General features: G+C 48.1%; 1 protein-coding gene across 1 annotated transcript in view; it reads left to right on the top strand.

The window, feature by feature from the left end:
- The first annotated feature begins 4,623 nt into the window (after positions 1-4,623).
- UBASH3B (ubiquitin associated and SH3 domain containing B) overlaps positions 4,624-13,955 on the top strand; it is a 74,425-nt gene continuing 65,093 nt past the window's right edge. The window contains exon 1 of the mRNA XM_075774628.1: positions 4,624-4,899. Within this exon, the coding sequence (XP_075630743.1) occupies positions 4,739-4,899 (161 nt within the window). The 5' untranslated portion in view covers positions 4,624-4,738. The remainder of the gene's footprint in view (positions 4,900-13,955) is intronic.

A 13,955-nucleotide genomic window follows, 5' to 3' on the forward strand; every position in this document is an offset into this window, starting at 1 on the left:
CTCAAGGCAATAAAAGCAGGAGATGGATAAAAAATCCCTGGTCCTTAGGGAGTGCTCTGCAGCCCTAATGAATCCTCCCAGAGCCCCAAATCTCATGGCAGAGGTTTGAGGTGAGGTAGATACGGTGAAGGGTGAGAAAGTCCTTCCACAGCCTTCTGGACAAAATACAGAATCCTGTTCTCCTATAAACCAGCTGCTCTTTCTATTTTTAAATACTCTGGAGGGACTCAAATGTTGCGGTGATGAGAGAAGAGGAGGCTCACGTAAGTACCTAGGCAGATGGATGCTCAGCAAAGGAAGGAAACTGTCCCTGTGGGACAGAGCCACAAATAAATGCTCATTCCAGCTCCAGCATCGGAGCCCAAACAGGTAAAATATGTGGACAAAGGTGTTTTAGGCTTTAAGACTAAGCTGCTCTCAGGAATGCTGTTCTTCCGCTTTCCCCAAGGCTCAGCAGTTGTTCCAAACGCGCTCAGATGGGTGTTGGAACACAAAGCCCAAGCGGTCACAAAACACTGCCCACAGAGCAATTACCAGCTACTTCGGAAATGGGCCGAAGTTTGCTGAAGTTTCTTTGGTCTCAGCTTTGCGAAAACTCTGAGCAATAATTTTGACTCAATTTTCATGCTGTTTTGAATCAAGTGTGAGGCAGCTGTTCATTTTTCTCAGTGATAAATCACCGTTTCTTGACATTTGGAAACTCGGGAGACAAAAAAAAAAAGAGGAGAAAAAGTGCTGAGGGTGGACTCATATTTATTTTTAATTATTTAGCGCATGCAGATGCTCAGCCCCAAAGGCGTGTTGACACCACTTCAACATGCAGGCAAATAATCCAAGGATGGACTTGCCAAAGCGAGATAAGGGCTGTAGCCCTCCTTCCCCCCAGCTGCCGATGGGCCGTGTGGAATATCTGGGTATGTAAAATGGCTTAAGCACACAAATCGTTGCAAGATCAGGCTCAAAATCTAGGAAACGGTGATCTTGCCACATCCTTCGTTGTTCAGCTTTTACTCAATGTTTGCCTTGTGGCAGACGACTTTTCTTTTCCCTGGGAGCGGGAGGGAGAAGGCACGGTCCTTTTCCTTGCTGCTCCTACAAAGGAGGTGCTGGCCCAGGAGGAGCTCCACATCCTCTCCTTGTCCCTGTCCCTCCCTCCCTCCCTCCCCCGGGGCAGCGACGCAATTCAATCGGTAATAATTCAAAAGCAGAGTCTTGAACAAGGAGTTTCTGAAAGCATCTGTCCCTTTTTTTTTTTTTTTTTTTTTTTTAAGGAAGGGAAGTTAGGAAGGAGGAAAGCAAACCCCTCACTCTGTTTCCTGCTGTTGTGCTGTTTATTTCAGAATATTTCCATTGTCAGAGAGTAAACCCTTTGCACGCGAACGCGAGGAGGTAGCATCAGGCTGGGAAGACGGCTAAATTTGGCTCAAATTCCTTAGGAGCCTGACCTCTTCCTATTGAAGTATATAGCAACGCTCCCACTCACCGTCCAGTGTGGCATTTTTAAACACTCCCCCCCCTCCCCAATTAATTCTGTGTCGCCTTGAAGGAAGTGATATAAATAATCCCCTAAGAACGCATTTTCCTGTAGGTAAAGGGACAATATTTGAGTTTCACTCAGGAAAATAGTAGAAGAGGAACAGAGACAAGCCTGTTGCTGCAGGAACTCGCACACTTGCCTGGCTTCGGGCACCCGGAAGCTGTTGCAATGAAGTCAGGAAAATAATTAGCAGGAATAAGTTAAACCCACGTATAAATTTCTAGGATGAGGCCGGCAGAGGGAAGGCCACGTGAAAAAAACGAGAAAGGTTTTGTGTGCCAATCTGACGGCATTTTAAAATAAACCGCACAGCACGTGTTTCATACAGGCACAAGTTTTTCATATATTTCAATTTTTTTCACTAAAATTACTGTGAATTTGGGGGACTGAAACACAGTTTTCTGGGTGTTTGCTCTTTCAGAAATTTGCCGTCTACTTTTCTTTCCTTTTCCTATTTGATCACTAAGCTTTCATTTTCAGCTTTCAATCAAAGAAAAAAAAAAAAAAAGGTGGGAGGAAGCATTATTTCAAGGCACATATTTAATTGTTGGGGGAAGAAAAAGGCCTGCTTCCCAATCAAAGGATTTCAACGTAAAAAAGCACAGCCAGATCAAATACGGAGGCACTCACTAAAGTTACAAGGACATGAGGCAGGGCTTGAAAAAATCATTTCAAGCCAGTACGCAGCCGGTTTTACTGACGGACCACGAATTATACACTCAGCTAGCCTACATGTGTAAACATCCTATTTCTGCTCCTTCTTGTTTGTTGTAACATCGTCAATGCTTTCACGGAGTTAGTTGCAGCAATTCATCCAACCAACCAAACTTCAATATTATAATTTCTATAATGGAGTGTTGTTTTTTTTAATTGATCATGTGAATCTGTGACAGCTAGAGGAAAGGGATTCTCATCTGGGCAAAGTCCCTGGAAGCTACTTCCATAGCAAATTACATTTTTATTGTTATTTCCTGATTGAGTAATACAGCTGGAGCAAAAAAAAAACCAACCCAAACACCCCATGCATGAGTGAAGCATATCGAGTTAAGTCAAAACACAACAATCCTCGCAGATTTCTGTTGGCTGCCCATCCCCGTACGTTGATGAGATTCCCCCGGGAATTGCCTGCAGTGCTTGTTTGGGAGGTGGGAGGGTGGGGTCAGTGTTAATTTGGGATTTTCATCTTCCCCTTTCACAGGTCCAGGACTAGCCGTACCTTTGTGGTGCTCTCCTAGCATGACCCGGGTATGGCTTGGTCGGTGACAAACACTTCTGGAGGCTCTGGCAATACACGGTTCGGTGCAAATATTGTTATTAATAATCCTTAGCTCTCCTCCTCTGTTAAAATGGAATAGATTAGACGCCTGATCCTGATTTCATGGCTGCAAAATGTCTACCACGGCTGAAATCCATGACTAAACGCTTCTTGGTTTCCCCCACGGACTTTAATGAAGTTCTTGCCAATTATTAGTGGGGGTAAACGAAAGAATCAGTGCCTCAGCAACATCAAAGGAGTTAAAAGTGACTTCAAGAATGAACAAGTAGCGCTTTGTCCAACGTCCTTCTGGAGCTTTCATTTTCATGGCGTTTGTTAGCTCAGGCAGCGTGAGGATGACTTGCCGGCCTGTCGTCCCAGTGGGAACACAGACCCCAGTGTGGCACGGGAGTGCTGACTGCAGCGTGTGCCCGTTTCTCATCACGCCTTTGGATAAAGCGGCAGAAAATAAACTGGCACAGGAGGGGAACGAGCGGATAGCTGGGAGGGGATTTTTTTTGTTATTTTTTTTTTTTCCCTATCTCTGGCTTCATTGATACAACAAAATGGAAATGGGCTGTTTGTTTTCCCTAATGCTAATAATAACAACCGTAGTGATAGCTTTATCATTGCCAACATTGCCTTTCCTTCCCCAACATAAACTATTGTACTTTTAAAAAAATGCCTCTTAACGGTTCTTATTTATTTGCAAGATTGTAAGTTCACGCTGTTCCCCACAGTCCTGCGAGCTGGGCCCGCGCTGGGAAGATCAGCAGAGGTATCTGCTTGTCTTCAAAAGTGAAGGGGAAAGCAGGGAGGCTGTGGGGCGTGCGGCGGAGGAGGGAAGAAGGGGACAGGCGTCGGAAAAAAGACAAAGGAGGAGGATGCCTCTTGACACACGTAAACCCCTTGGTTTACATACCAAACTGAAATACAAACTGAAATACAACTAGGAAGAGAGCTGCAATATTTGTCCCACCCAGCCCACAGGCAGTTTTCGTGTGGGAGGGGAGCAGAGCTGTGTGTCACAGCGGTCCTCAGGCCGGGAAGGGCAGTCCCTGCCCGGGATCTGACATGCTCTGAGGCCATGTATTCCAAGCGGCGGCCTGGGGAGGGCTGGGAAGGATGCAGAAACACAGGATTGGGGGGGGGGGGGGGGAATTTAGGAGCGCAGCTCTTTTGCCTCTAACTACATCGACTTTAACCACTAGTGCTACCACATCAAAGCGGCGTCAAGCGGCGGACGGAGCCCCCGAAGCCCCAGTGTTTTCATGCAGAGCACCCTACCCTCCTGCAGAGCTAGGTCAATACCGCGCAGAGCTTCTCCTCCTCCCCCCCCCCAAAAAAAAACAACAAACCACCAAAAAACCCCCAAACACCCCCAAAACAATTGTTTGTGCACGTGCTTTTTTTTTTAAAGTAAGCCTTCATTCTCCTCTCTGCTCCAGCAGCGGCCCCGCTCAGCGCATCCCCCCGAGTAGCTCCCGCGGCGGGTGGGCGCCCCGACCCGACCCCCCCCCCCCCACACACACCCCCACCCACCCCCCTCCCTCCCTCCCACGCCCCGAGCCCCCGGGGACGGCGTGGGGCTGGGTGCCGGCTTGGGCTGCCGCTCCACGCCGGGGGCCGCACCCGCCCTCCCGGAGGCGGCTTTAAGAGCGGGGCGGGGGCGGGGGGGGACGGACGGGCTGCGCGGGGGCCGCGGCGCGGGTGGTTTCTCCTCGCCGCCCTCCGATCCTTTGCGAAGTCGCCGGTGGCGGCGTGGGCTTGCGTGGGGCTCGCACGTGTGACGGCTGCCGGAGCCGCGGGTGGGCGAACCGAGCGGCGGGCTGAGCTGGGCTGGGCTGGGCTGGGGGCGGAGGAGGAGGGCCCTGCCCCGGCCCCCCGGCGGGGCGCTGGGCGCTGCGGGGTGTGCATGGCCCTGCGCGGGCGGAGATGGCTGCGTGATGGCCCAGCGCGGGCAGCCCGCACCGCACGCCATGGCTGCCAAAGAGGAGCTGTACAGCAAAGTCATCCCCCGGCGGAACCGGCAGCACCGCGCGGGGACCATCAAACATGGCTCGTCGCTGGAGATCCTGCTGTCAATGGGCTTCCCCAAAGCCCGGGCGTAAGTCGCCGCACGGCCCCTTTTTCCCCGCGGCTCTTCTCCCCCCCACCCCCCTCCCCTTTCGTTTTACGGCGGCGAGAAGCGACGGGCGCCTTTCTGCTTCGCTGCTCCAGACCGCCACAGGCGGGCGGTGCGGCGCGGAGCCTGCGGGAGGGAGCTCCGGCCGCCGGGGGATGCCGGGCAGCGGCCGGGGGATTGGGGGGGGGGGGGGGGGGGGGGATGCGCTCCCGGAGCGGCCCGGGGATGCCTTCTCGGAGCGGCCAGGACAGCGGGGGATGCGGTCCCGGAGCGGTCCGGGATGCTGTACGGGCCGAGGGATGCGCCGGGTCGCATCTCCCGGCGGCCGCCGCAGCCAGACAGGAGCGCAGCCCCGGCTCCGGGAGGGGGAACGGGGACGGGACGGGAACCGGCTCCGGGGGCGGGGGGGGGGGGGAGGCAGGTGCCGTCCCGGGGTGCACCGCATCTCGTCCCCGTCGCCCGCGGGAGCCGGGGTGCTGAAGGGCCCGGAGCAGCCCGCCTGGAAAGTTTGGGATCGGCAGGGAGGCAATGTTTTGCATCCCCAGTTGAAATCAGAGCCCGTGGCTCCCTGTGCTTTGATAGGAAATAGTCCTTGGCGCAATTGCTTTGGCCGACTCGGTCGCCCGGGAGATTTTCTTTAATCCACGTAGAAGTCAACCAAAAAGGAACGGAGCGATAGAAGAAAATTTCCATAGTCCGAAGTGGTAGGGCTTTTTTGCCCAATTTAGCAATGCCCTGGTGTAATCTCCCTGCATGTGCTTATGCTTTAAATTAATTAGGCAGCAACCTAATGATAACTTCATAATGACTCTCCCAGTTTTAAATATAGTGACTCCTGAAGTGGGACTGCGCGCTTCAGGACGCAAATGAAACCAGCGGGGATTTGGATGATTCCTTGATCGGCTTAAGTTTTCCTTTTGTTGTAGATACCAAGCAGAACTCAGTGGTTTTGCAGCCTGTCTTTGTGCAGGTTTTTTATAAATATGGAGATATGCACTGCAGTTTTAGGGGTGTATATCATCTGTGGATGCATGAGATTACCGTGGATCCACTAGCACGTACGGAAAATCTAATGTGTGTTTTCCATTGTCCTACTTACGCTCCTTATGTCTGTCAGTGATCTATAGTTACCTATCAAAATCAACATACAGCATTTATATACAATGCCTGCAAACGCAGACAGTAGGAGACCGGTGACTTCATGCTCTGCTCGTTTGGAAAAACAGATGTGCATCTTTCAGTGTAGCTAGAGAAAAAAACCCAGCTTGATACTATGAATGAAACTAGTTATTACCTGTACAACAGTGCCATCAAGGCTGACGAGTTATCCCCAGCCTTACCTGTTAGCTGAGGAACTAGGTCTATGCTTCATATTCTTGCCCAAGAAAACGCTAACATTTGACAAAAATGGACCCAAAGCTTCCTCACACAAGCTAGGGAAGGTTAAACACAGAGAGCAAGCCAGAGAAAGGCGTAAAATATCCCCAACTGCAAAGCATGCTTATTGCGAATATAACCAGCCAGCCAGGTAAAACCGTCTCGATACTAAAATTCAAGATGCTGCGATATAACCCTGTTTGCCAGACAAGTCAGCTGTCTGCTGGGAGAGGGCCACTCTACCGATCTGAAGTAGCAATTAAGTGCCCCTATTCCAGCCTGCTGGAAATACTACAAATAATTAATCATTAAAATTCAGATAAGAAGCAAAAAGGAAATAAACCCAAATGACTAAGTACTGCCACCAAGGGCACACTATGAAACGGCACGCAGGTTCAGAGGCGTGGGAGACGGGACCGCGTGGCAAAAGGACATTCCCTAAAGGTCACTGCTTCCCAGAAGCTGTTTTTTCACCCACAGCATATTGCTCTGCAAGTGTGAATGAAAGAGATTTCTGAGTTGCCAAGGAGGTAAAAAACACACTGTCTCCCAAAGACGTTATTAAGAAGTAGCCTTAGAGTAAAGCCCTTTCGAGTCTTCTCCCAAAACTCTCCTGCTCCTGTTTTCTACCCCAAAGCCACAGTTACAAGAGGAGACAGAGAATTCAGCGAAACGGGGGAGTTCAGACCTGCGCCTGCGGATCCCGCGTACAAATACAAGCCAGACTGATACTTAGAAGTGGTGACCATCTGTTTGGATGGCTTAGGCAAAACAAAGCGCCAAGTTGTCAGACTAGTCTGTCAGGCACGTCACAAAATGCCATCGCTGTTGGCATCAGTGGCCTCACGGCTTCTTGTTAGAGCTGGGGAGGGGGGGCATTGATTGGGGCAGGGGACAGAGAGGACTGTTGAAGCCAGGGGAAGAGGCACGGGAGCTACCCGGAGATCACCAGAGTGCTGTTTTCAGATGTGGTATTGAGACAGTACTGAGATCTTTGGGGGTACTCGCATTGCCTAACTTCCAGCTTCTAATTCGGCTCAAGTAACTTCACCTACCTCGCACCCCTACCAATGGACAGGTCAGCTTTTGTCTCTTCAAAACCGAAACTGTTCATTATTTGATAATACTTCTCCAAGCTTACAGGTTATAACAGCAGTAAGAGCTCAGATGGCCAGGACGATCCTGGGCTCGCACTGCTTACAGGGGCTCAGGATTCTCATATTCATTTTATTTTCCTGGTTCCGGGTTACTTTGGGCAAGACACTTCCACTCTATGTATGCTAAAATAATCAAAGGTGAAAGATTAAATATGATTTCCAAGTATTACTGGATGGTTAGGACAGTTAGCTCAGTTAAGGGTAGAAAATTATACAAGCCGGGCTGAAACCAAGAAAGGATGTCATAGGCATTTACGCTTCAGGTGTCGAGGGCAAAACTGCCGTGGATCTTTTGTTCAAATCAAGGTGTTATTAAATGAGCCTTTATTTGTCCATCCTACATGTGGCTTATGGGGGACTGGGGATAAAGGGTCCGTCAGAGAAGGACATATCCTTCCTTTCTGAACTAAGATAAATTGAGAGCAGGTCTTGAAATTATCGGAGCTCCACTGATGTCAGTGTACCACAACGCAGACTGAGACGCTGGAGGTTTTCCCCAGGCCCCCACAAAGTCCTTGTCGGCCCAGGTAGAAGAGCAGAGATGTCCATCTGTCTCTTTTCCTCCTTCCCAGCAACAGCTTCAGTTCACCTGGGCTGCTCTGAATTACACGGTGATGCAGTGACGTACAAACCACCTTCGGATGCATTTACTTGTGGATGGCAATTGCTCAAACTACTGTAGTATGTCATCGCTTTGGACTATTACCGTGAACAGTTGTTCTATTTTGGGTTTGGTTGGTTGTTTTTTTTTTTGTCAGCACACAATCATTATTTTTTGATTTTGCAATTAGCCCATTATATTACGTACTGTCTGGTCGCACAGGAGGAGGCTGTCCCTATCCCAAGTTGTTTCTGATTTAAACAAGGAAGGCAAAGGTGATGTTACGATTGCCATTTTGCAATTTGGGCACTGAAACAAACATTTTACCCAGGGTCACACGAAAGTCTAACCAGATCCCCAGTGTCTCAAGACCCTAAATACAAGAACAAGCTTCCTCTAGAAAGAGATTTCACGGAACTGTTTTTTCCCAGTTGCCCCGAAATATCGTGTCTCCTCTTGTTATGGATCTGCTGTCAGTGATTGCACCCACAGATCTAATGTGAGTGCCAGCACCCCTCATCCTTGTGTAATAATCCCTATAAAGCTATTTACTCCTGACAGTAAATAGAGCGGGAAGCACAATGTAGTTTACACGCCATCGAAACCACAGGGGATCGCTTAAAACCGTTATACACGTACAAGCAATTAAAAAAATCTATGTGTAACATGAATATCTGTAAAATACTAAACATAAGAAAATTTAGTGAATGGACTGCTTGGTTTTTTCAGGATGGAAGGAGGCTTTTGACCAAACTTAAGTTATTGGAACTAATGCAGGGATAAGCAGTTGAAATCCTCTAGCCTGCATGGTGCAGAAATCAGTGTGGCTCCAGAATCTGTGAATTCAGTGATTCACAGTTTTAAAAGTTTCAAGTCAGAATTTAAACTCCTCCAAAACATCCTCAAAAAAACAGAAAGTTAAAATTCTAGTCTGAGAAAAAAATCCTGCTTTCTTTGTTTTAATTCTGGGTGCGCATGAATATATAAATATATAAAATTTAAAATGTTACTTGAGTTTCTGCATACAACTCTGAATTCAAGCCACAGCCCCGAGCTACTGTTTTAGAAGAGATCCAGACCTAGAAAAATGAAGATAATTCTCTGGCCCCTGTCATTACTCAAACTGGGTAAATCACTGTCCATAAGCAGAACACTTAAATTAAAGGCATCACGCTTTTTTTAGATGCCATGTTCTATGTTGTGATAAGCGTACGAGATGAGCGCTGGTCTTGACACAGGTGGCAAAGCTTTCCAAAACCAAACTGACGTTCCTTCCCATCATCTCACACTGAAAAAGGGGGACCATGTTCTACAGCCAGGTCCGTAACGTTGGTTCGACACGTAACACTGTGCTCCTGGGTGGATCTGCTGACGCTAGACATAATTGCAAACGCTTCCCCATCATAAAAATGGGATAGACAGGAATATTGTGCAGTTTACCGTGAATCAACTTCACTGCTTCCTCTATGCGACACATTTCCTCCTCCCTCCCACAAAAGACCACCTGGGTTTAACTCTGTGTTCGTGGGCATGAAGAGGAGTTAATTCACAAAGCTGTACCACATTTCCCCTGGTCCTGAATAGAACCAAGCCAGTCTGATTATGATTTGCTTTCTCAGCAACTATGAGAATTTAGGAGTATTAAGAGTTTCATTATTCTCAAAGAAAAGAAGCTCAGATCCAGTTTACAAACAGTAAAATCTTCTCTTGTGTTTTGAAAATGTTTTCTAGGCTGCTAAAACATGTTTTGCCTAGTAACAGACTTAGCAACATAGCAGTATTTCAGCACAGAAAGGCTGCGAAGTCTCTCATTCCTCTACGGTTTGAGCTGGATTTGGGAAAATACTACATGGACAAAAAGTGCTGCGGATAATCTTTTGATTTTGAAGTGGTTTTTGTTCCTCCACAGCCTTGCCTTCAGGGTACTAGATTTCTGCAAATACTCTGGGCTGAAATTCATGCTACCACGAAGGACCAGCCCACAGCGTAGGCATCCCCCAAGTCCCACTTAAGCCCAAGCTTTAGAAGGGTTTCCATGATTCACAGTGACTTGCGTTGGCCTGGGCTGTGAGGGAAACCCCATCCCAAGTGAAGAAGTTGATGGGTGGAAATGCTTCTAGAAGCAACAGTTCAGAAGGCTCCACTGAAAGTGGATTTCTAACTTTGTTAACAGCGCTGGAGGAAATCTTCAGCTACTGGAGAGAAAATCCAGGTGGTGTAGCCACAAGGGCTTAGGCAAAAGCTTCCCCTAATGTTCTGTCTGGGTCCGTCGTTCGAGACTTGTGGGCTTGGACAGAGCCACTGGACCACGCAGTAGAGAAACTGTCTAACCGAAATACTTCCATTTCCAGTACTGCGTATCAGCCATCAGACAGACGTTTTTAAGTCGGAGCTTCGTAGGAAGCGTGTGTGACCAGTTTACACTCTGCAAATAGTGCAAGAGGAAGAACATGCTGGAGGTGCACCCTTTGGTAGATCACTTGGACAAGATCTGCTTCCCCTGCCGTGACCCTCCCTTTCTATGCGCCCGTCGAAGCTTTTGTGAGAAGTTACGGGGCAGGCAGGTCTTTGGCCACCACAGGGTTTAACGGATGAGATTCTGTGTTGTAACTTGAGCAACAGTTTGAGTAATTAACTGGTCTAGTTCATGTATTGCAATTCCTAGGTTCAGCACTGAGGCCTCCGAACAATTTTGTACATCTGTGCTGGAAGGGATCCAACAGGTCTGCATTGCGCAGCGGAACATGGATACTGCGATCGAGTTAGCAGCTGCCAGGAAGGTGCACTGGAGAAAGGCTTGAGCAAACATACATTTGGGACCGAGTCCCATGGCTGCTCTGCATATGGATTTTTTTTAATTTTTTTTTTTTCCATTGGCTTTATTGCAGTTTTCTGCTGTGGGACTGAGCGATGATTACTGCAGTATTCAGACTGTTACGTGCCAGCAGCTCCATTGTGTTTAGTGTGGGGGAGATCTCTATCAAACAGCTCCTTACTTTAAAGATCTAAAGTGATAAAACATAGAGGGCTTTTTATTTTCACTGTATAGTCTGGAAACCGAGGCACAGAGACGCTTAGATATATATGTCAAATCCGTAGTTAGGCTGGCACTTGCACCTAAATCAGTAGCGTTTCAGTCAATTAGTTTAATCAGAAGACTGACTTAACTGGTCTAAGTAGAACATCTATTTCCACGGCATTGTATAAAGTTTTCAAATGGAGAGAGACCTTCTCTTACCAGAGGCTGAAGAAGTCATTCCTGTGATAAGATCACACTCTAAAATGATAATGGCAGCAGTAGCGCTCCATATTACCTCGGTGATTCAGGATACTGTATACGTAACTGCCATTAGCCATATCTGATAGTTGGGAGAAGTGGAACAATCAGATATTCAGGTCTGATATCGACAAAGAAAATGCTTCTGCCACAAACATTGAGAAAATTGTTGAAGGACAGAGCATCCCTAAGATTGCTCACAGTAGAGCCAAGGTCAGTGAGTCACTGCAATGCTAGCTGCCCAGAAAGCAAGCTTGCACGTGTGCAGGGGAGAAAAGAAAAACCCAACACCTTCATAGTACATTCACACGCTGTGCTTCATTGGGATCTCGTATTTAAATGTCTTAAGTAGCATCACCATACGCAGTGAGTTCCTGGTTCAGTGGCAAGTCAGCCAGAGGACAGCAATTCCTGGATTTCTGAGATGTGTTTTGCAGGGCTATCTAACTTTGACAAACACCGTAAGCGATGTCAGATAGCTTCCTGGTCCCCCGGTACTTGGCTCGTTTCGGTAGTAAAATGACATGGTGACAAGAAAACATTTGCTTGTGCCTCTGTCTCTCTGATGACTTTTGTGTCTTGGAGCAAAGGTCCTGAACTTGATCCTACCCTCTGCGCTAGGAAGGAGAGGAGCTTCAGAAAGCGCAACCCAGACCCCACATGTCACTGACAGAGCCTGAAAAACTGCTTTGTGCCTTCTGTGTCAAAACCCCACAGAGTTAATAACTCGATCCTTGGTGTGCAGTTCCCTTTCAAGCTACGTATCAGTTTCGAGTGATACAGATACCACTGTTATCTTCTCCCTTTCTGTCCCTTTTTCTCTTACTTCACAGACCTGATACTCCTGTCAGGAGCCGGTATAAATTTACTGAAGAGATTCTCAAGACAAAGACTCACTAGAGAAACTCCCGATTTCAGATATCCAGCATGGACTATTTGAATGGAGCCTTGTTTGCATAAAATGCTGATTCTTCTCCCCCCTTTGGAGGCTTGGTGGCAGTGGCAGCGTGTTGGCCATTTTTGCAGAATTCTGCAGCGCTTCCTTATAAAGCTCGCTGGAAGTCTACCCCGAGATTACTGCTGCCAATTTGCTATGCAAGAACCCATGCTTGAAGGGTGCTGCCAGCCCTTGGGACTTCCTGAATAAATTCACTGATAAATACACGGGGGGAATCCCGCTCTTTGAAAGATCATGAGCAAAAGTTTCCAAAAAAAAAAAAAAAAAAAATCGGTGCTTTTAAATGTCAAGTGCTAACCCTGCTGTCTCCTGATGAGACTTGCATTTTTAAGTCACCCTTTGAAAGTGAATCTTAGACTCCCAAGTCTTGCTCACACTTGAAAACGTTGCCCTAGGTTTTAACTGGCGCTCATAGTGGATTCACAGCATGCGCTCTGCAATTGCAAAAAGAATAGAGACATCCGTGTGTGTGTCTGTACTGCACCAGTCTAATTATCCTCAACAAGCAGAGTCATCAAAAGAGCTGTAGTTTAGCAGCTGACGGTGTTTTGGATTCCATCGCCAAGACTTGCTGCAGGCTTTGTGCGTTACAATGGGGTGCGACACAGCGCCTTTGTCTTACTCACCCCCTATATAAACAGACCTGAAAAGAATAGGCCTCGGCTTTGCTCGGCATTATTCTGTCCTCACCGTATCCTATGCCGCCCGGTCGTGCACAAAGACTGAATTTAGAGAGCAGCGTAAAGTGGAGGGGGAAAAAAAAAAAAAAGAGCAGCAAGAAATAATAGGATGGGTTGAGGGAATGGCTAAAGGCACCGCGGCAAAGCAGCTGACAACCGACGTAAACAGTGTTTTAGACACCTTGCACCTCTTGTCTATGTTCGTAAGCCACAGGCGCTGCCCTTTCAAGTCCACTCTCCCAATATTTCTCCTGAAGCTTTGACAAGACCCAGCAGCAAAAGGTGCTTTTTAAGGTATCTCTGAAATACCCACAACTCCCAGTGTGCACCTAAGAGGTGTCGATCTCGCACACCTAGGGAGCAGGAGTCATCACTCCTCCATTCCCCCTGGGAAGCCTCAGCCTTCCCTGTTTTGTTTCACTGGGTTTTTTTGTTTGTTTTTTTTTTCACAAGGATGCCCAAAAGAACAAAGATAGGCACGGAGAGCAGAGTTGCGTGTGCAGATATGACAATATCCTGACAGGTATTGTCAGGACCCGAGTGGTTTCTGTCACCCACCGAGCAGCACCATCAAATTGAAACAGAAAGCAAGCAATTATAAACTGGAACCTGGAACGAGCGACAGGAGACGCGTTTGATGTCTTTGCTTTCCCCAGACACCAAATTCAGGTCTTTGGGGCTGAAGCCTCCTGTCATTGCCAGCACGAATACCTCGCAGGCCGGCCCTGTCAGCAGGAGACGAGCGTGAAAACGCTAGCGAAAGGTTACGCACGTGACCGAGCAAACGGCAGCCCTGAGTAAACATTGGGGTATCTGTCTTGGGTGCTAGCAATGTAGAGGCGTACCCAAAGACAGGTAGCTCTGATCAACACCCTGGCCTTCCAGAGCCCGACATCGAAAGGGGTTTTAGCTGTATTTCGCTCGCACCCATCACCCCCCTGCCGTTATCGAATGCAAGGCAAGTGCCACTGTTTTCCCTTTTGCGTAG

Source organism: Balearica regulorum, chromosome 23 (genome assembly GCF_011004875.1).
Source record: "Balearica regulorum gibbericeps isolate bBalReg1 chromosome 23, bBalReg1.pri, whole genome shotgun sequence".
Classification (NCBI taxonomy): Eukaryota; Metazoa; Chordata; class Aves; order Gruiformes; family Gruidae; genus Balearica; species Balearica regulorum.